Genomic DNA, 25,014 nt, shown 5'->3' with positions numbered 1-25,014 from the left:
GTGTGAGAGAGAGAGAGAGAGAGAGAGAGAGAGAGAGAGAGAGAGAGAGAGACAGCTCTGTGTGTGTGAGTGTGTGTGTATGTAACAGCTCTGTGTGTTTGTGTGTGTGTGTGAGTGTGTGTGTGTATGTGACAGCTCTGTTTGTGTGTGTGAGTGTGTGTGTATGTAACAGCTCTGTGTGTTTGTGTGTGTGTAAGTGTGAGTGTGTGTGTATGTAACACCTCCGTGTGTGTGTGTGTGTGTGTGTGTGTGTGTGACAGCTCTGTGTGTGTGAGTGTGTGTGTATGTGACAGGTCTGTGTGTATATGTGTGTATGTGACAGGTCTGTGTGTGTGTGTGTGAGTGTGTGTATGTGACAGCTCTGTGTGTGTGTGTGAGTGTGTGTGTGTATGTAACAGCTCTGTTTGTTGTCTGTGTGTATGTGTGTGTATGTGTGTGTGTGTAAGTGTGAGTGTGTGTGTATGTGACAGCTCTCTGTGTGTGTGTGAGTGTGTGTGTATGTATGTGATAGCTCTGTGTATGTGTGTGTGTATGTGACAGCTCTGTGTGTTGTGTGTGTGTGTGTATGTAACAGCTCTGTTTGTTGTCTGTGTGTATGTGTGTGTATGTGTGTGTGACAGCTCTGTGTGTGTGTATGTGATAGCTCTGTGTGTGTGTATGTGACAGCTCTGTGTGTGTAAGTGTGAGTGTGTGTGTATGTGACAGCTCTGTGTGTGTGTGTGAGTGTGTGTGTATGTATGTGATAGCTCTGTGTATGTGTGTGTGTATGTGACAGCTCTGTGTGTTGTGTGTGTGTGTGTGTGTGTGTGTGCGCGCGTGCACGCGCGCGCACGCCTGCATGCACCTGTGGCAACAAGGCTGGCCAGGGAGCCCCAGGGATGCTCCTGTCTCTGCCTCTGTAATAATGGGATTTTAGTACATGCTGCCATATCCAGCTTTTAAAATGTGGGTTTTACGGTTAAACTCTGGTCTTCATGTTTCTGGGGCAAGCACTGTACAGCTTTAGTCATTACCCGGCTCTCAAGTAGTTCAAATGTGTATCTGCTTCAGGATTTCAGTCACTCGCTGCTTTCTGGCAGTCTCATATGGAAGCTGGGAAGGTGAGAGAGCCTCATTCTAGTGCACGTGGACGGCTGCTTTCAGTCCCAGCCAAAGGAAGATCTTTACATCCTTAGTATGACAGGTGTGGACCTTGCTTATTCTGCTTTCTCTCCTGTGTTAGCCGTTGCATTGAAGAGCTGCTTAGGTCTTCAGTCAGACAGCTGGGTAGATCATGTCTCTCATGCTCCTGGTGTCCCGGATGCCTATGCAGCGTGATGTGTGACTATAAAAGGAACTCAGTGGTTTGGCATCTCAAAAGAGAAGACCTGCTTTGTAAGATGACTGCCACATTGGGCTTCTGGCAACCTGACTAAAGCCGCGCCTATTTCAGTGCTGTTTTAAAAATGCTAAAATAATGAAAATAGAATAAGATAGGCTGTACCTCGGTTGATCACCTGACAGTTTCTGGCGAGGTGTCTGCCGAGATATCCTCATTTGGTCTCTGGACAGGGAGCTAGTAAGGAGGATTCCTGAACGTGGTTTATGAGGCTGGGAGTGGAGCGGACTAAAACCCAAGAATTGTAGGAGGCCTGCGCCCACCAAGCTTCATGTATAGAGATCGGCCGTATATGGAGTTGTGGAGCTGATGGCCATCCTGTTGGTCAGGCTTAAGCTCCTTGCTAGAATGTACAGCAGTGTAAACAGGACCCTTGTTCTTAAGGACTTTTCTTTCCTTACCACCGACTCCTCTCTCTTCTCTTGTGACTGACCCCTCCCTCTCTCTTGCTCCTTCCCACACCACTGTTGGGCCGCTGGCCACTGTTCCCACTGTTTTGACTACTTCAGTATGGAGTGCCAAGGATAGTGTCAAGAGTCTGGCTACCTGGTGTTCAAGGCACCGTGTTTTCTTTTCAAACCCGTCCTTTGGTTGCGTCTGACCTGAGTGGTGGTCGGTGGGAGCCCTGAGGGTCCTGAGTGTGGTGCCAAGTGATATTTCACTTCCCCAGGAGTCAGCCTGGCCTGTTCACACCTTGCTTGCCTGTGCAAGCAAACAGGCCCTCTGGGCTGGCTGATAGGTTGGTGGGAAGCCAGATGAGAGTTTCCTCATCTGTGGAGTGGAAGGTGAGAAGTGGCAGGTGACTGTCCCCAGTGCTACATGGGTGGGCAGTCCCCTGCAGGTGCACTTTGCAGGAAACTGCCTATCACTGGTCTTTTCTCAGATATTCAGTAGGTTTGAGCTCAGAGGGGTAGATGTAGAACAAGTGGATCCTCAGGCTATAGGTGGTTACAAGAGTATTAGACAACAGCGTAACTCATAGTAACGATGGAAAAAAAGGCCAGACAAAGCTATCTCTTAGCTCCCGAGCCTCTGAGGGGAATGGAAGGCACACAAAACAGAAGGTCACTATAAAAGCTGCCCTGGCTAGCTGGGATTGCCCAGAGGACTCTTCATAGTGTATATAAGTATGTGGCCTGAGGGAATTTTGCAAGCAAGAACATGCAGCTGACAGAGAACCAGGAACTCAGAACTGTGGCTGCAGATAGTTTTTAAGCCCAGCGCCATAGTGTGGTCAGGCAGATGCCTATGTCTTAGGGTTCATTTCCATCTCTACCCATGATGGTCCCACTGTGACCCAGCATCACATGTGACATGGTTCCCCAGCATCACACGTGAACCACAGAGGGTTCCCATCTGTTGGATCTGGAGCATTTGTCATTCAGGGTACTGTTTGGTGGACATCACTTGGCCTCTTCAAGTTGGGACAAGGACATGGTTGATGCATAAATCCACTAGATGGTACCTTCCTACAAGGAAGCCACTTGCAGGGGACACGTGCTAGAGAGGAGCCAGGGCAAGGTCCACAGCTCAGGTTTTAGAAAAGAGAACTGAGTGTCCTCTGTACACAAGTCAATGTTGACACCGGGAGGAATTTTTGCAGAACACAGCGGTGAGGGCTGAAGTGCAGTCTATGTGCCAAGTGACACTTCTATCACAATCATGAAGTAACTATTGGGCACCAATTGGACAGATTGGCAAGGGGCTTACGCAATCCAGGTTTTCATACCCGCTGAGCCAACACTCTGGATCTTCCCTACGCACAGTCTGTCCTCCTAAACCCAGCACTGAATGTTTATCACTGCAGAGATGCAAACACGGCGAGACTGAGGTCTACCAAAGCTTTCCCCGGGTCTCGGCAGTTTCTGACCTGACCAGTGGTACCTTTGGTCACAATGCACACAGGGAAGGGACCAGGTGAGTTGAGAACAGGTGGCTCTTGGTTCTTAGGTTCATTAGCTGGTGGTTACGCCACTCAACTCTGCAGACACGGCTTTTCTCCTTCGTGAACTAAGAAAAGGAATAGCACACAAAGCCCAAATTCTGAAGGTCACGGAAATCACGTGTTTGTCTACAGGCAGTGGTGTTTGGCGGGAGAAGCTCTGTGGAGTAGCTGGAGCTGGCCATCAGGAAAGAAGGCTGATGGATTAAGGGAGTCATGGAGACTTAAGGTGGGGCTGGCCAGGGTTCTGGGACAGGATTATGAGACTCACTGGAGGTGAGATGGGGCAGCTATGGAAGACCTTGGGAGCTGAGCCGGGGTTTGCCTTAGTCCCTGGCAGTTGATTGAGACTGCTGGATGGGGGCATTGCTAGCCCCGAGTTTTTCAGCTCTCTGTTATTTTTGTAACTTACGCAGAGGGCAGAGCGGCAGATGAGAAGCCTTTGAAGCCGACTTCAGAGGCCTGTTGACTCCACTTCACCCCTCCCCACTTCCTGTGTCTTTCATCTCCGCTTATCTAGATCACCATAGTTAATTATTTCCCCAATATTAGCTCTTTCCCTCTGCAACTTTGTCATAAGGAGGCTTTCCATCATCTCTCCAGGAGAACCTTGTGGTTTCTGTCGGAAACACCCTTGGCAGCAAGAGTTTGATACCCCAAGGGTAGAGGCATCAGAGTGGCTACTCATCAGAGCATGGTGCCCAGGGTTGTTCCTCTGAGCCTACTCTCCTGGGAATGTGTTTGGGACTCCAAGAGTCACAACTGTTGGTTCATCCTTCCCCTGCTGGTCTCTTACCCACTTCTGTTAGGTGTTTGTGTGTATCAGGCTCTAGTTTCACCCTGGGATAGAAAGTTTAGCAGAGTTACAGCAGGTACACGGAACGGAATGGAGGCAGATTCTCTAGGGAGACATGGGGAGGTGGGGACAGGAGAGGGAGTACCTGGGACAGGAGGGTGGGTATAGGTAAGGGGATCTGTTGCCTGGCTACAGACTTGGGAATTTCATCGGGCTCTGATTTTCATGGCAAAGGGGTGGGGTGGGGTGGACTCCTATCTAGCATTTGAACTTCACAGGAGTCATTCTCCTGTTTAGGCTCCGTCTCTTTCTCTGGGCAGTGTGTCCATCAGCCGGGCTTTGATCTCTGAGGTCCTGACCCTTCTTTCTCTTAGCACCCAGTTAACAACAGTCATATAAGTTCAGTCTGTTGTAGGAATGGGATCCCTGTGCTCTGCCCCAAGCTGGCTGCATCCTCCGTGCAGGCACAGAACCACCGCGGCGTAGCCTGCAGTCAGTGGGACCAAGTCTGCTGTGTAACCGTTTGCCCACCACAGCCTGGACTGGTCTGGTCTGTCCCTTTTCACATTGGGGCAGGACAGGTCACCTGAAGAGGGGGATGATAGTTTTCAGGGCCAGTGATGAAGTGTGCAGGTGTCCTACTGTTGAACTTGCACAACCTGGATGACCAGTAAACAAGGAATTACTTGGATTAGCCCCATCCTCTGGTCTCCCAGGGAAACTGGGAATGAGTCACCTGGTGACGCAGCCAGAGGAGATAAAATCATGAGGACATTTTTTTTTTTTTTAAAAAGCGGCAGCTGTTTCATGCCGGGAAAGAAGAAGAAGAGGAAGAGGAGAAAGAAGGGGAGGAAGCAGCAGCAGCAGATTCCTCTCTGATGCATGTTTACTATCAGCGCAGAACCCATGAGGAGCGGAGTCCCTGTAGCTCTGAGCAGCTGTTGTCCTTGCTGCTGTTGGAGCTGCTGGAGGGGGCAGGCAGCCGTGCTGACAGATGTATGTGGCACTGTGGGTCTTTCCTTCACAAGGGGCAGAACCTATGTTCATATGGCAGTGCCCAGTGGACTTCAAACCCTGCCAACCTGCATGTGTTCCAGTGCTGGACAGACGCAGCAGTGTTCCTGTCCTGCTCCGATGGAGTAAATGGGGGTGTGTTTCTAAACATGAGGTCTCAAGTCTCCTTGTCCATCACACACAGAGCTTCTCTTGTATGCTGGCCCTCCATGGGGAGGCTGGTGGGAAGGCAGCTGTGACAGCCATGGTCCTTGCCTAGTTTATATGCAGAAAGCTCCCAGGAAAAAGGCTTCACCCTGGGGACAACATCAAGCTCATTTTATGCAGCTTGGCACACAGTCACAGAAGGCCTGTTAGTGTGCACCTGAGTTCTACTGACTGGGACTGTCTATGTGTGTCACCGGCACATCCAGGGCCTGATTGATATGGGCCCAGGTATATAGTGTGTGTACCTATGGCCTTTCTGACCTCTGAAGGGCAAGCACTTGGCCTCCTGAACTCCTCATGGGCTCTGACCTAGGGAGCTTGGTATGGAGGCTATATCAGGGTAGGCGATGGGCAGCAAATGGCTTCTGAGTTAGGATTTAGGGTAAGTGAGAGGAAGAACAGCAAGCTTGGCTGGGCATCAGCAGTGTGAGGGGGATTGTAAGGGAGCCAAGCCACCATAGCGCAGAGGGGACTTACTTGCCACTGACAACAGGGGATGGCATTACAGGTTTTCTGTCTTTAAATGCTGGGCCTCACTTGCTCTCAGGGAGCTGTGAGTCAAAACCACATGAAGATGCCCATCAAGCCATCAAAATGGCCACCATCAAAAAGACAAGGTATAGTGGGTGTTGGCAAGAGTGCTAAGATAAGGTTGCTCATTACACTTTGGGTGGTAAGGTCGATTATTGTAGCCACTGTGGAAAACTAACAATAGAACGACTTCATGATCCAGCAATCCTCCTGCAGCACTGTTCACAAAGGCCTGGTATGAAGGCAACTTGAATGTTCCTCATAGGATGAACAAGATGAATGCTATGTGTAATATGTGCACAACAGGATACTATGCAGCTGCAGAAGAGGGTGTAATCCTAAAACGTGTGATAGGATGGGTCAGTCCGTAGCACATGCTTTATCTGTGTAGCACATGACACTATGTCACATGAAATCAGCCAGGCACAGAATGACAAACACTGCACCATCTTACTCATATGTGGACCCTAACTAAGTCGATCTCACAGCTTGTGGTGGCCAGGGCACAGGGCTAAACTGACACCTGGGAAATTACAATCAGGAGGAATAAACCACACAACGGGGCTGACGTTGCTAAGAACAATGCAGTGTCTCTCAGCAGTCAGGAGGAGGCCTGGACATCCAGTGCAGCAGGAATCCAAGTTTTAAGGTGCCAAGTCCCTGACTGATCACTGCTGAGTATTTGTGTGGATCCAAACATTGTTCTGTATGTTCTTGTTATTACATGTGTATTATTGTCATTTGCCTATCAAAAATTATTTAAAAAGACAAGCCCTAGAGAAAGATCACCAGAAGAAAACGACCTATTCTAGCTCCCAGGGACAGCAGTCATTACCATTGTGTTGGCCACACACCGCGTGGATGAGAGCCGTATCAGCAGAGGAGCACTTCATGCAATTCGACGTCACTCCATACATGTATTTAAAATAAGAGTGTCTATATATGCACATGTGCATGTGAGCGCTCATGCCTGTCAGAGGCATTGGATCTCCATTGGATGAGGCTACAGTTGGTTATAAGCTGTTTGAGCTGAGGGCTGAGAACCAAACTCCAGAACTCAGGTCCTCTGCAGGAACAGAGTATAAACTCTTAACCTTCTTAAGAGCTATCTCGTCAGTGTCCCCACCCCCTCCCTAATTAATTCTTGTTAGGAAAAACAAGCATGCGGTACGCCCCCACCCCCACTGCACTCCTCCCTTCTCTTTCTCCCCTCCACCTCATCTGCTAAATTTTATGACATTGATGATGTCCTGAGTTCACGATTTCACAAGCTCTCTGGCCTCCTTTCTCTGAAGGAGAGGCGTGCTCACGGCCTGCCCTTGACATATCCATTTATTCCAAGGTTGCTTGACTTTCTAAGTGTGATTCTTATTGTAACTGGAATTTGTAGCCGGTAGAGAACAGGCTAGGCTTGGTTGCCTCTTCTAATAGGTCAATTAAAGATGCAAGTGATGGTGAGAGGCAGAGAGATGTATTCAGTGTGACCATGTTGGGTGATCCAGCGATCCCAAGCCTGTCTTTGTGACATTGATGTGAACTTTTGGTTTAAACAGAGGGACAAAGTCACAAGGCAGGAGGTGCTCATTAACATTACGTAAGTAAGAGTCCCCATTCATGCCTGTCTCAGGTCAGGTCCTGAAAGTCCTTAGTGTCGATCGTGCAAACTGGTCCTCAGGAAGTGATTGCGTCTGTCCTCCAGTGTAGTCTTGCCCTGTGGACAGCTGCCCTCCTCTGGGGGTAGTCTGTCCTCTGAGACTGTGGCTACAGGTTTGGGACAGTGACATTAGCTCTGTGCATTCAGCCTATAAGATAAGCAGGTGATCCACAGTAAAGAAGACAGAGAATAGGTGGGGACCAAGCTGTAAACCTGTGTACCTGGGTGAGGAGTGGCGTTTCCTAGCAAACACAGCCTCTAAGTACCTGTTCAATTGTCATTAAGAACGCTTTTGTTTGAGGGTAGCTGCCTGTTAGGGGACAAATTTCTACATTTCCTATACAACAAGGCAGTCACTAAATACTAACTGGGTTACCCGTGTCAGGTTTTAAGGGTTTAAGCATAGAGCAGGATGTTCAAGACAAACAGAATCCTGTGAGCACAGACTTACGGCTTAGTGGGAGAGGGAAAGTGATGGAGTGAACAGGAAAATGAGTGCTGAGTACAGCTCTTCTAGGAAGAGAAGTAGGCATGTAGCACTGTGAGGCACAGGCTAGCTCAAAGAGGATAGATGAGCAGAAATCTTTCAGGCAGAAATAACAGCCTAGGCATTACATGGGTGCTAGGTTCTCAAAGAGCTGGGAAGTCAGAGCCTGAGGTACCGGGATGTCATACAAGACCATGAATGGTGTGCTTGCTCTTGAGTCTGTGGGTAGAAAGAGAAGGGTGAAATTGTACAGCCAGGAGGCATGAATGGAGAACAATGGGCATCTCCCATAGGCCATGTAGGCTGGGCCTGGAGAAAAGTTGGTGCAGCAGTTTGAGGAGAAGCCACTGTGAAAACAGAGAACCAAGCAGAGATCTCCCGAAGGCCCGGGAAGAAAAGCCAAAAGTGCTACTGTTGTTGGTTGTGTGCACGAGCACAGGCCTTGTTAGAGTGGCTATGGCGGGAGTACACAGAAGGCCTCAGCTCTACAGCAGTGGTTCTTAACCTCTGGGGATTGAGCAACCCTTTCACAGGATCAGGTATCAGAACTTCTGCATGTCAGATATTTACGTTACAATTCATAACAAGAGCAAAATTACCGTTGTGAAGTAACAACAAAAATAGTTCTATGGTTGGGGTCAGCACAACATGAGGAATTGTATTAAAAGGTCACAACGTTAGGAAGTTTGAAAACCACTGCTCTAGAGGGTTCCACAGCAAAGGGCAGAGCAGAATCTTTGGCTGAAGGGAAGTGCATGAGAAGCAGACCGAACTCATCGGGTGGGCAAAGGTATGCAGGAACTTTGGGAGCCAGCCATGGGAGGGTACAGGGGAAGTGGGACCTAAGAGCCACATGGCTTCGATTGACTTTGCCTAGAAGAATCTGAGGCTTGGCCTCAGCAATTTACACCCCCACCCACTCTCTCTGTCTTTATTCTCGTGTTCTGATCTTTCTTTAGGTCTGCCTGTCTCCCACCTGTGCTGCACACCTCTGTGAGATTTGACCTTAGCCACAGCTAGCTGTGTTTCCAGATCATCTGTATTTTCTTTGAGGGAGGTGTGCTGATCCTCAGGCTGCTGCATGCTTCAGGCAGGGAAAGCCATCCCCTCAGCAGTGAATATGGAAACCTGGCCATCTTCACCCTTACTTCTTTTCTACCATCTTCCCCTTCTATGAGGTGTCAGTGATTCAAGGGGATGGCAAGATGGGGTGGGTTGTCTGAGTTACAAGGCCTTGGACTCAGAAGAGAATTCTGTCAGGCTTTGGAGAGGAAGACATGCTTTTCACAGCGGATGGAGGAAGGAAGGATAGATAATATGCTGGAGACAAGACCTGGCTTTGCCTTGGGGCCTCACATCAGGGTAGGGTTAGCCAGGTACCAGCTGTTCTTGGAGTTATGGAGGAAGACCTGCTTTTGGTCAGCAGTGTGGCCCTTTCCTCTGTAAGTGGCAGTGGGGGCTTGGGCAGAACAAGAACAAGATGGCTCACTTTGAAATAGAGTAGATGGGCCAGCCATACGCTGGAACCTGAAGCCTTACACCCCCTCCATTGGCATCCAGAGCTCTCACACTCTGGTCCAGCAACTGTCGAAGCAGTTCTTTTCAGGAGAGCATTTAGAGAGTCTCCTTTAAGGAACATGTTCTCTGCATCAGAAAGTGATGATTTATCCATATGGTAAACAGAGAAGGTTGGAATTCGCCTTTTTCACACCAGTCATTCCAATCTTTTTTTTTTTTTAAATTGTATTTTTTTTCTTTAAACAACATTATGAAGAGAGCCCAACGTGTGACACAGTCATGTGTGGTGGGTGTTGCATTGTCAGAAGTAGTGCTGGGTGCCTGGAGTCTCAGTCACATAGTCTCTGCTGGTCCCTAGAGTGTTCTACCCACCAAGGATGAGATAAGGTTTGCCCTTTCAAGGTCTATAGCGACACATCAGTATGCTGCCACCCTCTATCTACATGTACTTTGGCCACAGACAAGCCAGACAGAGAGCTAGCAGAGTGATAGGCCAAGACCCAGGCTCTGGCCTCACCCTAGCTGTTACACCAGCCTTCCTGCTGGACAAGTTCCCATACCTCTCCTGACCTCAGTTTCCTTTCTGTAGGATGGGCATCTCGACAAGCCTGCTTCCAGGATGCTTTGCATGGGATGAAATAGGAGATACTAGGCCACAGCTTAGTTCTGTGTCTGGCACTTTCTGGTTCTTGGTAAACTTCCCCAAGGCAGGGAAAGATGTTGGTTATCATAGCCTCTAAAGCAGTGGGTTCCTAATGCTCCAACCCTGTAATACAGTTCCTCATGTTGTGATGACCCCCCAGCCATAAAATTATTTTCATTGCTACTTTATAACTGTAATTCTGCTACTGTTATGAATCATAATGTAAATATCCTATATGCAGATATCTGCTACTACCCCAAAGGGATCAAGATCCTCAGGTTGAGAATCCTAGAACCAGGAAACACAGACAGATGTGCCTTGTGGCCAATAATAAAGCCTTTTCATTACTGTTCACTGATAAGGGCCTTGGGGATCTCATCCTGCCTGTGATGGAGAGAGCAGCACTGCCCCCGGGGGTAGGCACAACTGTCACTGCTACCTCCCCGGTTCATGCTGTCCTTCTGGAAAGGAAACTTCAGGGCTAGATCTCAGATGCAGGCCCTTAAGCATTGTGCAGTTTCTGTAGCAGTATGGGAGACTCTTAGCCATGGAGGTAGCCATTTTCTGTGCATTCAGAATAGCTGGCTCCCATCTAAGGCAGCAACAGACTGAAGCAATCGTGATAAAAACATCACTGTACCATCCATTCAGGATATTTTAGTGGTCCGTTTTACCTTTGTTGACATTCATTTCTTTTACAACAGTAGAATACGTTTAGTTTAGAAGATATTAAAACGGTTGGAGGAAAAGCAAAGAACAAACACCCGGCCTTGGTTTTGCATATTTGTTTACATCTTTTTTACACGTTCTTGAGTGCCACCTTCATGGTAGGTGATATTCCAAGCTGTTCGTTAAAATGGCCCTGCCTCATACAGGAATGGAAGAACAGAGAAGGAAGTGGTCCGCATGATCTTACGCATGATCTTATGGTGGCGCAGTGCAAGGCTTGGCTTCCAGGTTACGTGCTCTGAATGCTGGGTGTTTGTTTGGTTTCTTGCTTCCCTCCTCTGATGGTCTCATTTCTTAGTTTCAATCAGCATTCATCCTAATTTTATTGTTTATGTTCTGACGAGCCCCCCTCTCTCTCTTCCTCTCTCTCTCTCTCTCTCTCTCTCTCTCTCTCTCTCTCTCGCTTTCTCTCTCTCTCGTTGGGCATTTAGCTACTGTTTTCTTTTTCACTGATTTTATAAACTGTGTTGTGATAAACATACTTTGCCCCGTGGAAAGACTTTGACGAAGTCTTCTGAGGATTCTCAGAGGTATAGTGACTTAGAAGCTACAAACATCTTAAGTCCTTAGGTACTTGCTGTCAAATTGCTTTCCAGAAGAACCAGAGCTACCAGCTGTGTCTGAAGGTACTTGTTCCCCTCCCTCCCCAGCAATGGACTTTCCTTTTATAACCTCAGACCTATGTGGACTCAGCTGAAAATATATAATTTTGTAGGCTTGAACTAAATCAGAACATTTAGATTTCTTTTTAACAAAAGTGTGCATGGAGGGGAGAATGGTTTGTCTTTTGCAATTTTTTTTTGAAGCAGGAAAATTAATAGGAATATTGAGTGAACAAAAATACAAAATTAATAACATTTTGTCAAGGGCTGGGCTATTTATTTGAAGCAGTATTTTCAAATTTAGTACTCAGTAATCCTTGACTTCTTGCCCCTTTCACGCATCTGTCACTCCTGTAATGGTAATTAGGTTGTTAAAATGCAGGGAAATCTCAGGCTCTGCTGCTGATGGGCCCCTCTCTTACCTGCCTTTGTTATTTGGGAGATGAGAATGCCCTGTCTGTCTGAGCTTTGGGGGTGGGTCTGTCTCCAATCTGCCAGTACCAGGCAAGAGGTAATGGGGCTCTTTTGTGTAGAGGAAGCTTTGAATCACCAGGAGTTCAACATGCTTTCCTCCTTACAAGATGCACTGCTGTCTAATACATGTTTTAGATTCTTTCTTCCTTTTAAGTTTTTAGCAAAAATTTGCTACTCAGCCCAGGTCATCAGAACATTCGGCTTTCAGGGGGCTGTTGGCCCTGATAACCAGAGCTCGGGGCTCTCACAAGGGACAGATAAGAACTCAAATTTCAGATAAGGAGGAAAAGGGCTAGAATGCTCTAATGCCCTTTCTTCTACCAACAACACCCTTTCTAGGTTAAGGATTCTTCCCTTTCATTAAATTCCCAATTCTGTGAGGGAATGCTGTCTGCACAGAGTGTTGGGGCCTGAGTGGTCAGAGGTAGGCAGGCTGCCCTGCAAAAAAGATAGGACCAGGTGCTGTGGAGAGCATCAAGTGCTGTTTGGGTCCTTGTTTTATCTCCTTCTCTAGGCTCCTGTGAGGATGCCACACAATGAGAAACATAGAGTGAACTAAACACACCCAACATTTCCCACCCCACCCCCCAAAGAATATGGTTCTGGTTCCCCCTTCATTGGTGGCTGTGTGACTGATAATGCTTTAATGGAGGAACCAGAGACGAATTTACAACATCTGATTCTATTTTCACTGAGTTCTAAGGGGTCCTGCCTCCTGTCTACCTGGATGAACACCTTGTGGTTCTGTGCTGCACCTAACAGATTCTGGGCTGCCTCGTCCTGCAGTGGGTGTGAATGCTGGACCTACCACCTGTTGACCTTGCCATGGATGCTTTGTCCAGTCTGCCCCCTTCCCCATTCAGCCTTATCCCTGGACTTACATCCTGTTTTAACCCCACAGGTTACTAAACTGAGGTCTGGATGGGGTCAGAGGTGCTGACCAGCCCAGGCTTTAAGGAGAGAAGTATCTTCCTAGGGTGCCTGAGCCCTGCTGCAAGTGTCCATCTCATTTGTACTTTACTTTTTTTTTTTTTTAATCTTTCTTAACTTGAGTATTTCTTATTTATATTTCGATTGTTATTCCCCTTCCTGGTTTCCGGGCCAACATCCCCCTAACCCCTCCCCCTCCCCTTCTCTATGGGCTTCCCCTCCCCATCCTCCCCCCATTACCACCCTCCCCGCAACAATCACATTCACTGGGGGTTCAGTCTTGGCAGGACCAAGGGCTTCCCCTTCCACTGGTGATCTTACTAGGCTATTTATTGCTACCTATGAGGTTGGAGCCCAGGGTCAGTCCAGGTATAGTCTTTGGGTAGTAGCTTAGTCCCTGGAAGCTCTGGTTGGTTGGCATTGTTGTTCATATGGGGTCTCGAGCCCCTTCAACCTCTTCCAGTCCTTTCTCTGATTCCTTCAACGTGGGTCCCGTTCTCAGTTCAGTGGTTTGCTGCTGGGTGTGTACTTTACTTCTTGCTTTTCATGTAAAATATATTTTCTTCTAAAAATGACTTCAAAGTTCCATAAAAATTTATATTCGATGTAGAGAGATTCAAAGGCAGGAGGGAATGCTTCATCATCTACAGGTTGAGTGGCAGACAGTGTCTCCTCTCTTTGAAAGTAAGGTGTTGAAGGCATCTTGAGGTGAGTATTTTTGTACAGTGGTCCCATCCTGTTACCATAGCCAAGCGCAAGACTCAGTTCTCCAGCTCTTATTAGAGGAGGGGTTTTGTTTTTACTTTCAGCCCCCAGGGACCCCTGCTCTTGACGTCAGGTTTGCTAGGCCCTTCTGCCTCTGAGCTTGCCACATTGTTCCTCTGTCTGGAATGCCTCCCCTCACCTCCCAGTGCACCTGTCCCTCCCACTTCAGCTGGCCTGCGCATTGTTCAGGAAGCATCTCTGATGTCTACTCTGTGGTATTGGCCTCTTCACCTGACTTCCCACACGGTCAGGAGCTCCTCCCAGACCCTTCTCTGGCCAGCCTTGGCCCTGGGCTCCATCTGTGGCTTCGGGGTGAGTTCTTTGAAATAGGGGGTCCTATAACACGTGTTCCTTCAAACCTTTTTTTCTGTGAGTCGTTGAGAAAACCAGAAAGCCTTTGGATCCTGTTTATATTCCTGTCTTCCATTAAGCTATATTTTCCTTAAAAGCATGAATTGTGCACATTCATCCTTCATCCATTCATCCATTTGCTACTGAGTGTCCAGTGTGCTTTCGGGTAATGGGGAGATATTATATGTATGTATCTAAAGATGTGAACTTTTAAAACATTCTAACAAATACTTGATATAATCATCTTATAAATGAAGAATGTATCCTGGTTAACAGCTTTGGCATTTCCAGCCTCTGATTGTTGTCTCTCTGCTTTCAGGTCTGTGAGGGGTGACATCACGGTAGGGAGCCTTGGTGGAACAAAGCTTCTCACTTCCTTGAGAAGGGGAGAATGGGAAGGGTCATGCTCCCACAGTACCTTTTAGGGCAAAGACTTGAAACCTGATACACCCCAGATGTCAAGTTGGAGATCAAGATTTTAGCATATGGACCTTGGGAGAGACTTAAAAATCCAAAATATAGCTGTCATATCACACACACACACACACACACACACACACACACACACACACACACACACACAAAACTTTCTCTGCAGATTGTGACTGGTGTCTAAAGTAGTTGACACAAATGCCTGAAGTTAGAGACTACCAGCTTGGTCATGGCTGTGGAGGACATTGAAGTTGAGGTTTTCTTGTGACCACAAAGCTGGTCTTCATGACTATATCAAATCCTACAGTAAGCAGTAAGACCTGGGTATTGCTGCCTCTAAGTTGAGCTGGTCACTAAGAGTCACATGCAGAAGACGTGCTTGACCTAAAGGCCCCATCCCCACCTCCACTCTCTTCTTCCTTCGTCTCTGGTGTTTTTGATGGTTGATCATTTCTATATCGTGGCTTGATAAAAGAGGGCATGAATGCCATTCTGACTTTGTAAACACAGTTCAGTAAGCCCCGTGTGATGTACAACAGCAGATCAGCAGGGGAAGGTGCTAGTGAGGATAGGCTCTTGTGGGCACTCACCATGCAAGTGACATCATCAAGGGGTGTGGCTAGTTGACCTACCTTCCAAGAATGACAGTCAGACTATTTTCTCAATACAGATCATCATAGTGATATGTAGTACCTGAGGGCAGCCTGACAAATGGCTCCCTACTCTCTTTCCTTGGGCAACTGCCCCTCAGATTGGCAGGTGGTGTCTGGGAGTTCCTTGTAGGCACAGAGCTCGAAGGAGATCAAGTATTCTCTTGCTGTGGGCACAGCATCGCCCTTTTCGTCACCATGTTAGAAGTGACTCTCAGAAGAGATTCTGTTCTTATAGTTAGCTCTTCCCAATCAGTGACTGCAAAGACAGCAATCATAAGGAGAGCCAGAGTGCCCTGCACCCAGTTTCTAGAAAGCAGGAGCTGTGGCCTGCTCCCACATGAAACTCATAATATAATGAGTTGCAATCTTGTGGATGTTTTGTAGCCTGGTGGTCTATTTCCTTAAAGAGGAAATTGGTTATGAAACATGTGGGAAGCGAGCCTGGTGGTACACACCAATGCCAGCATTTTCCTCCTTGTGCACTTTCTCCCATTATGCAGGATCTTGGGGTGTTGTGGAGAAAGCCACATACCTGCTCCATAGCCCAGGTGATGACTTTCTGTGCGTCTCCTTTCCAGGGACCCTGGTCTTCAGGGACAGTCTTCCCACGTTTCACTCACAGGGCAGCTGAAGCCAAGGTTTGAGCATGGGTGTAAACTGGGGCTGCCAGGCTCTGGGGGTTAGAGCAGGTCTTATCTGCCTTTTCCAGGTATATCTGGCTGAAGGTGTAGAAGACGGTGGTTAGCTCTGGGGACATGCACTGCCTGCCCATCCACACTGCCCCAGGAAACCACATCACCATTTTTTCCTCGATACTTTGCACCTTCTCCATGGTCTGAGTCCCTGGTACTGAGACCTTCTTTGGATAGGAGCAATAGGGACAAAGGGGACCAGGACTCTTTTGCAAAGTAGTGACAGCTATACTATTGTCTCCATGTGCACAACAAACTTGCCTCATATGAGGAGTCAGTGAGAGGACAGACATGAAAGTGCGTGTCTGGGACCCGGTAGATGATTAAGACGTTAACAATTCAATACATGGAACTTGGAGCTAACGAAGGGGCAGAGCTGTGCAGTGAGTCCTCTATATCCTTCTGGTGTGGCTTCTGCAGTTGTCAGCCCCTCATCATTCTCTACCCACCCCATCTCTTCCCTTCCCCGACAAGGATATCGGGAAGGATAACAGTGGTGATTTCCAGTCACTTGTCTTTAACTTGAACAGGTATGAGAATCTCAACACTAAGGTGCTGATGATTTCACAACAACACATGCTAGAGTCCATTCCGCCTTCCTGGAGAAACCCTCATGTCCCCTCTCTATCAGTCATTGTACTGAATATGAGAGGATTTCCCCTTTTGATTCATTCATCAGAGTCTCTTTTGGACAGTCAGGAAGCAGGTGTTGGGGATTGGTTCTAATGCTTTGAATTAATCTTGTCCCCAAAATCAGGAATCTGCATGTCCAAATGCTGAAGGCCCTTGTCCCTGATTGGTTTTTGATTGATCAATAAAGAGCCAACGGCCAATGGCTGGGCAGGCAGACTGAAGTGGGACCTTTGGATTTGCACATGCTAGGAACAAGGGAAAGGATAGAGTGGATGGCCACTGGCCATTTCCCCGATTGGGCCTGGAGTAGCAGGGGAAGGTTTAGGAGTTTCAGGAGTGTGGGAGGGGCACTTTTGCTAGCAGGGGAAGGTTTAGGAGTACCCAACCTTTGAACTAGTCATGGCATATCATAAATTAACTGATTGTGTGTGTGTGTGTGTGTGTGTGTGTGTGTGTTTGTACCCGTATTGTTATGGCCATTTGCATGTATATGTAATACATGATGTTAAATCTAGATTTGTCTCTGAGAGGAAATGTCCTATGTGGTATTCCATACCACCCTCATTACTCTTCCTCTCTTGTTCCCCCTCCTCCCTTTAGACCTCTTCCTATTCCCTTCCTAGACTTCCTTCTACCTTTGTGTATTAACATGAGGGAAAAGGTAATATTTTTCCTTCTGGGTCTGGCTTCTTTCACTAAACATGATGATCTCTAACTCCATCTGTTTTCCCGATAATGTTGATTCCGTTCTGCTGGCAGCTGGTGAGAACTCCTCAGTAGATACGCACTACGTCTTCTTTATCTGCTTCCCTGTTGGTGGATGCTCAGCTCATCCTGTATCTTGGCTCTTATGAGAGGTGCAGCAGTAAACACGGGTGTGCAGGTCTCTCTGGTGCGCAGACATAGATTTCTGTAGGTCTGTATGCAGGAGTGGTATAGCTGGATCGTACGATGTTCAGCCTCCATGGTGGTGGCTCCAGTTCCTGTTCCTACCTCCAGGGAATGAGGCTCTCTTTTCCACCTGCATCCTTCCCAGTGGTTGATGGCATTTTTCTTCTTGATGATAGCCATTCTCATCAAGAAGAAATGGAATCTGAGTGTGGTTTTAATTTCATTTCCCTGATGGATAAGGATGCTGAACATTTTCTATATTTATTGGCCATTTGCATTTTTAAGTTTTGGAAACTGTGTTCCTTTGCCTTTTTATCGATTAGATACTTTCTTTGTCTTACATTTAACTCTGCAAGTTTTTTTTTAAATAGACACTCTATATTGATCTCCCTGCTTCATGGTTTGCTTTGCTGTACAGAGCTTTTTAATTTCGTGTAATAACACCTGTTGAATCTTGCTGTTGCTTGGTTTAGTGAGTTTTGACAAAGTCATATCTGTGACCACATCGACACAGTCACAATAGAGTAGAATTCTCAGGCAGCCAGACCTAGCTCTGATCTGTCATTTCTGCAGCTTTTCCACTGTGCTGCTTGTATCTCTTGAGAGGACCCTCTGGGCTATCCTTATGTTGATCACGTGCTACACTGTGATGTTTTATCTTTTCCTGTCCCCTGCTAGTCACTGACCTAGTGTGTAGCCTTTGAAACGTCTTAGTTCTCTTGTCAGGATGACAAGGTTTTGTTCAGGGCAGCCTATCTCATCCTCTGAATCCTTCCAGGAGCCTGAGTGAGGTATCTGCATTGTTCAGAGTAGCCCAGTGGCAGAAAGGAACTACAGCTTGAAGGGGTGTTAGGTGCACTATACGCCTAGCCAATTTCGCCTCCAGACACCCAGAGGCAGGCACAAAGGGGACCAGAGCCCCAAGGATCAATATGTTTCCTCTAGTTAGCCTGTTTCCCTTTTACTGTGGAGCAAGAATGGTCTGGCTTACTAAACATTTCCTCCCTTGGTAATTGCTAATTAAATATTAATTATTTTAAAAAAATATTACATTACTTTAAGCTACCATTATATACGAATGTATATACTGCATAACTATGTATATGCATAGATGAGCTTATTTTATATTATGCCAGTACTGGTCAAGATGTGGGGAGACTGATATCTTTCAGTTTCTGCTGCCTGTGTAATCTGGTCCAGTTCTGTAGAATGACGACCTATTCTATTGTGGAATCCTATGCTTCCATTTAAAACAATTCAAAACCAAAGGAAGAAGACATACATAAAGATTCTTCCCAGAGATTAGGGCAAGTTAAATGTCAATCAAAAGAATCATTTTTGGTGGCATGTGGCTCATTTATATACCAACATATCATGCATTCTTTAAAAGATGCATTAGTCTGTCTTGTGTTGCTTTAGTGAAATACCCAAGACTGGATCACTTAACAAGGAGGGTTGTTTATTCATGTGCAGAAGGAGCCCAGCATGTGCAGTCTCCTTGCTTTGTGGCAGAGAGAGACAGAGAGATGGTCTCAGTCCTGCTCTCTCCTTGGGGTTGGTGGAATCTCCACAGTCTGATCAACTCCTAACAGTTCCACTGACACTCAGCACCAAGCTCTGAGCGTGCGAACGTGGAGGAGCAACACACACCCAAACTGTGATGGACGCCATATTGCTTTGTCTTGTCTGAGTTCAGAGTGCTTATCTCCTGCTGTTTTGCCCATGTTCCATACCCCGATGACTTCAGGGGGAGGCACATTACCATTACTCTAGAGGTATAGATTAAGGCCTTAACTTCTTCATCTGCTGAGGTTCTGAGCAGTTTGTGCTAACTCTGAAGCTTAAGTCCGCCTTTTCCTCTTGAGTTGGAGTCCATTCTTATCACTGTTACCGCTGTCCGCTGTGTTGGGCCAGTCGTAGAACTGGGCAGAACTGCTTCTCTGTCAATACATCATGGGTTCTGCCATTACACTTCACACTCTTAAGCAGCTCCGTGAGCTCAGTGGTCTCTGGGTAGAGGACATGAGCATTTCTCTTGTCCACAGGTATGTCTGCTGAGTCCAGGGCCTGGCAGACACTTGTGTGTGCTAGGGACTATGGCACAGCCAGTTAGCGCCTGCATTTCAGAAAGCCATTTCCTCTGCATTGCTTTAAAAAAAAATCCCACTTTTGCTTCTAATGTTCTTTATTCCCAATATATTGTGTATGCAAGGGAAATTCAAGGGTGAATTACTCAATATAGTAACACAAATTAAATAATCAAACTAGCATTGACACCAAAAGGTTCATGCATAATTCAGGTAGTTAAGACTCACTGATTTAATTTATTAGGCAAAGCTAGATTGCGGTACCAAACGAAGCACTGTTAGGAGGGAGGCTTGAACATGTGTCCAGCTAGGTGCTGTTTGTGGTAAACTTAATTACGCTTTGATTGCTGCCTGCAAAATACAAATGGACTAATTAAGTGATTTTGATCTCAGAAGTTCATAATATAGGTGATCGCCCATTCTGGCTTCACCCAGCATACATCGGGAGGCTAGGTTGGAACTGTTCTTTAGAATGATGAATGTGAGTAATAGTAATATCCCTGAAAGTAAAAACTAGTTCACAAGTGAGCAAGATTCCCAAGTCCATCCTGCGGATGCAGAGGACTCCTCCCCTTCAGCTGCTGGCTCGGCCTTTTGAGTGGCATGTAGCATCGGTGATATCTTAGTTACTTTTCTATTACTGTGAAGAGACATCATGACCAAGGCAACTTTCTTTTATAAGATAACATTTAATTGGGGCTTACTCACAGTTTCAGTGGGCGAGTCCATGACCATCCTGGTGGGAAGTGTGGCAGCAGGCAGACAAGGCATGGGACTGCAGTAGTAGCTCAGCGCTAACATATGATCCACAGCTCACGCGTAAGCTCAAAGTGACACACCTCCTCCAATAAGGCCACACCTCCCGATCCTTTCCGAAAGTGTTCTGCCAATTAAGGACCAGACATTCACATATATAGGAGCCCATGGAGAATATTTCCTGTTCAAACTACCATTTCTACTTTCTGGCCCCAACAGGCTTGTAGCCATATCATAATTCAAAAACCATTCAGTCTAATTTCAAAAGTCTCCATAGCATTTCACTCTCAAGACGATTTAAAAGTTCAAACTTCCTTATGATACTCAAGGCAATTTCTTAACTGTAACTCCTAGTAAAATAAAGAAGTGACGCTATGCTTCCAACATAGCAAAGCTCAGATTACACATTACTCTTCACAAGCTAGGGAAGGGAGCATGGCGGGGAAATACAGGACTAAGGAAGACTGAAACCCAGCGGGGCAAACTCCAATTCCTGACTCAGGTGACGCTTTGGATCTCTCACTCCTGCCAGCTTTGTTGTGTTCTAGCAACACACTTCTCTCTTTTGGACTGATTCCACTTCCTGCATGCAACTCTGCTCAGAAAACATCCCAGGACTCTGGCGTCTCCAGCGTCTTGGGGTCTCCAATATACTCCAGGCCTCACTTTCACAGCTTCATGGAATGGTCTCTCCAGCCCACCATGCAGGGACTCCCAGGACACACACCTGACCTGGTGACTTCCTTGACTACAGAGGAAGAGTCCATATCCCTTTTGCCATGTGGCCAATTCTGCCAAATTCTGCTGTCTGCAGGAACGGGAAGGACTGGAATATGACCTCCTCGAATTTCATTTGCATAAAATGTCTTCTGAAGTTCTTTTTTAGGGGAAGGAAATCCTTCAGGACTTTTCTTCTCATAGGTTGCAGGATTAGCTGCGTGTGTCCTTGCCCTGAGGGCACCACTCCGTTTTTTCCGCATGCAGCATCAAATCTTTTTTTGAATTTATCATCTCCTTGAGCATAAGACTTGGCTTCAACATTACATTCCTGTTGTCCTTTTTCTCCTCGGACTCTATATTTTGATTCTTTTTGCCCTGTTTGCCCCTTTTCCATTGTAGATCTGCATAACAGTACTAATAATCACACGACACAGTCAATACTAGGCCATCTTGAAACCTTCTCTGCTTATGAAATTAGTACAAAACTCGATTAATCCTTAGGCAGATGCTTAGGTCAAGGGTAAAATGCTGCCATATTCTTTGCCAAAATAGCACAAGTGTTGTCTCACTGACCCTTGTTAATATTTTTTCGCCCCTGAAACCTCTTGAGCTGGACATCCATATTCCCCCACATCGTCCGTAGCTCCACTGTCTTCTGCGCTCCTAAGAGGATAGCACATTAAGCTCCTCTTACAGCATTGCACTACTTTACTAGTTCAGAGTCTCAAAATCAGCGTGTCCAAGCCTGTCACGGCCATGCCCCAGTCCCTGGTACCAACTTCTGTCTTAGTCACTGTTCTATTGCTGTGAAGAGGCATCATGACCAACACAACTGACTTAAAAAAGTGTTTAACTTGAGGGTTTGTTTGCAGTCTCGGAGGGCGAGTCCATGACCATAGTGGCAGGCAGGTGGGCGGGCGGGCGGGCCTGCGGGAAGGCGGGATAGCAGGCGGGCGGGCAGGCGGGCAGGCAGAGAGGCAGGCGGTGGGCGGGCAGGCAGGCAGGCAGGCGGTGGGCGGGCAGGCAGGTGGGCGGGCAGGCAGGCGGGCATATTGCTGGTGCAGTAGCTGAGAGCTTATGTCTTGATTCATAAGCAGGAGGCAGAGAAAAAGTGACTTTTGAAACTTTAAGCCCAGGCCCAATGACACACCTACTCCAACAAGCTCAACCTCCTGATTGTCCCCATAACAGTCTACCACCTAGGGACCAAACAAATGAGGGCCATTCTCATTGAAATCACCACAGGCGGCTTTACAGCCAATCACAGCAGAAGGTGGGGCCTTCACTTCCCTCCTGTTCTCTCTGTACTTCCCTTAGTTTCAGTTGTATAGTAAGTTTTGTGTGTGTGTGTGTGTGTGTGTGTGTGTGTGTGTGTGTGTGTGTGTGCACGCGCGCGCGCGCGCGCGCGCGCCTGTGTTGATATGTATGTACCTGCACACACCCTTTTTTTTTTTTTTAATGGTAAGGCTTCCACAGAGTTTGGATAAGGCTGCCTGTCTAGTGAGCCCCCTGGCTAGTGAGCCTTGAGAACCCTCTCTATCATTTTAAGTACATGCCACCATAACTGACCTTTTGTATGGGTGCTGGGGATTGAACTCAGTTCCTTAAACCATTAAGGCAAGTACTTTACCACTGAGCCATTGACCCAGCTTCCGTATTTTTCTCTACAATAGCTCTGAGTCACCTCCCCAGACCACTGCTGTGACATCCTCAGGCAGTTCCATTCCCCTAAGGCCCATAGCCAGCCCTGGAGATCTGAAAACCAAGCCACCTTTGTCATTGATGGCTAGGAACTTGGATACCCAAAGGAACTGGCAGTTCCAACAGAAGGTCACACACTGTAAGTGAAAGTCCAGAAGCAGTAAGTCAGTTGCCTTAGCAAGTGCACACTCCCCTGTCTTTTGTGCCAGTGAAAAACTCTCCCTCCTGTACATCCAAATGTTCCTTCTTGGATATTTGCGGTGTAGGGCCAGATGTGCTCCCCATATATGTACAGAGAGCCAAAAATGGGGCTGTGTCACTAGACTTCATCATGTCCATGTTTGGGGAGAACAACTGAATCCCCTCTACTACAGTTCACTCTGTCAGGGACCAGTGATACCCACATCACTAACCCATTAAGCACACATTTGCTTCAGCCTTTATGCAGGATTGATTCCAGAACCCTCTGAATACCAAGTACACAGATGTCTGTTGTATGACAGATACAACAAAGTGTACAATTGCATACAGCATGCACACTTCCTCTCAGACACTCCCCACCACAACCACGTACAAGACATGTAAGATGGTGCAGGTGTTCATTATGCCGAGCTGTTTAGCCAGGGATGCACATGTGTGCACACACTTTCGAGGGCATACATACTCACACTCACACACTCACATACTCAAATACACACTCACAAATCCTCATATCCTCAAACACATATACATGCTCACTCACATACACACTTAAACTCATACACTCACATACTCACATACTCAAATACACACTCACATCCTCATATCCTCAAAGACGTACACACTCAACGACATACACATACACACACACACACTTTAACTCATACACACACTCACATACTCACACATACTCACACAATACACTCCCACACACACACTTATTCAAACACACTCACATCCTCAAACACACATACACACACACACACTCTCACACATTCATATACTCCACACACTCACAAACATACACTCATACACTCACATACTCAAACTCACATGCACTCACAGACTTATATACTCAAACACATACACTCACACACACACACACACACACACACACAGTCACACACACACTCACACGCATAATCACTCATACACCCACACAAATGTGTTCCCGAGCTGCTCTTTTTTTTAATCTAGGCCCAACATATCCTAGGTGTTAAATAAACTCTTGATACTTTTATCCTCCATGTAATTACTTCCTAGTTAATTTATTTTCTGTGACCTATTTACAAACTGTAATTTAGAGCAAATCCAATTAAAATTCTGAGAGTCACTTGGCGGGGGAGGGGGCTCTCCCACTTTGCCTTTGCCTGCTGTTGGGAGCGCATAGGTCTTTTTCCAGCATATGTCCACTTGTGCAGTTCAATTCAGGGCATTTCCAGGGCTTTTTACTGGCCGACCATGGGGAAATCATGAAGTGGAGCACGGTCACTGTTCCGAGGAGCCTACAGCCATCTGGTAACCATCCCTGCATCTTCCCCAGCTATCCTCCCTCCAGCCCAGGTCTCTTGTGGTCTAAGGACTTATCTTCTGATGTCTTTACTCTCCCTGCTGTCTCATGTCTTCCCAATCCCCCGCTTGGCAATTCAGACTTCATTTACAAGGGTCTGACCACTAACAGAACCATGTATTGTGGAATGGGGGAAATTCTGGACTCCCAGAGAGAAGTCCTGTTTGCTGGCAAACACGAACCCTGGCCCGTTGGTATCTAATCTCAGCAGCATGCCCATGGCCCCGGGGAGGTGCTTAGAGGAGGGGGACTCTATTGAGCATGGACACTGAACAGGTGGGATGATCAAGAGCCTCCTTAGCCTCTGCATCATCACTGCCCCAGTTTAGAGGCCAGGAGGCCAAGGTAATAGATGAATAGCAAGGGGCTCATCTTCAAACACAGAATACAAGGCTGCTTTGGAGCCAGTCAGCACCTTAGTTCTGAATAGATTTTAACAGTGTGAAAAGGAAATGGGAATTTAGTTCCAAGATGCCCTTGTAATCCAACATGTGGTTGGACATGGTGCTGAACGCTGTATGGCCAAGGTCTTCCTTCTTGTCAGAAGAAATGCTGCCCTCTGACTGCTGGTATCTGCAGCCTTCTGTGGCCTATCTGGTCTGTGCACACAGAAAGGAGAGCTGTGGTTGATGGATAAGATGGGAACTTTCCCCCCGATGTAGGAAACAGCCCATGGATACCATTTTTGGAACTGCCAAGCATCAGCCTTTACTGTACTACAGCAAACAGGATAGCTTTCTGTGTGTCGAGCTCATCCTGGCTGTGATGCCTTGTCCTTTCTTCTTAGTCAAAAGTATCTCTGGCCCTGGAGGAATGTCCTGTATGGATTCCAGTGCTGCCTGCTTGTACTGTGGCTGGGACTCAGTACTGTGGTTTGGC

General features: G+C 47.0%; 1 protein-coding gene across 12 annotated transcripts in view; it reads left to right on the top strand.

The window, feature by feature from the left end:
- Trappc9 (trafficking protein particle complex subunit 9) overlaps positions 1-25,014 on the top strand; it is a 477,026-nt gene that overhangs the window by 257,923 nt on the left and 194,089 nt on the right. For 3 of the 12 annotated variants that reach the window (XM_063263584.1, XM_063263585.1, XM_063263583.1), the window contains one exon: positions 4,911-25,014. This exon is cut by the window's right edge and continues 14,278 nt beyond it. The exons of the other annotated variants lie outside the window; for them this stretch is intronic. In XM_063263584.1, coding sequence (XP_063119654.1) covers positions 4,911-5,369 — 459 coding nt within the window. In that variant the 3' untranslated portion in view covers positions 5,370-25,014. The remainder of the gene's footprint in view (positions 1-4,910) is intronic. 12 annotated transcript variants of the gene reach the window in all.

This window comes from Rattus norvegicus, chromosome 7 (genome assembly GCF_036323735.1).
Source record: "Rattus norvegicus strain BN/NHsdMcwi chromosome 7, GRCr8, whole genome shotgun sequence".
In the NCBI taxonomy this organism is placed as follows: domain Eukaryota; kingdom Metazoa; phylum Chordata; class Mammalia; order Rodentia; family Muridae; genus Rattus; species Rattus norvegicus.
This window is presented reverse-complemented; position numbering and strand designations above follow the sequence as displayed.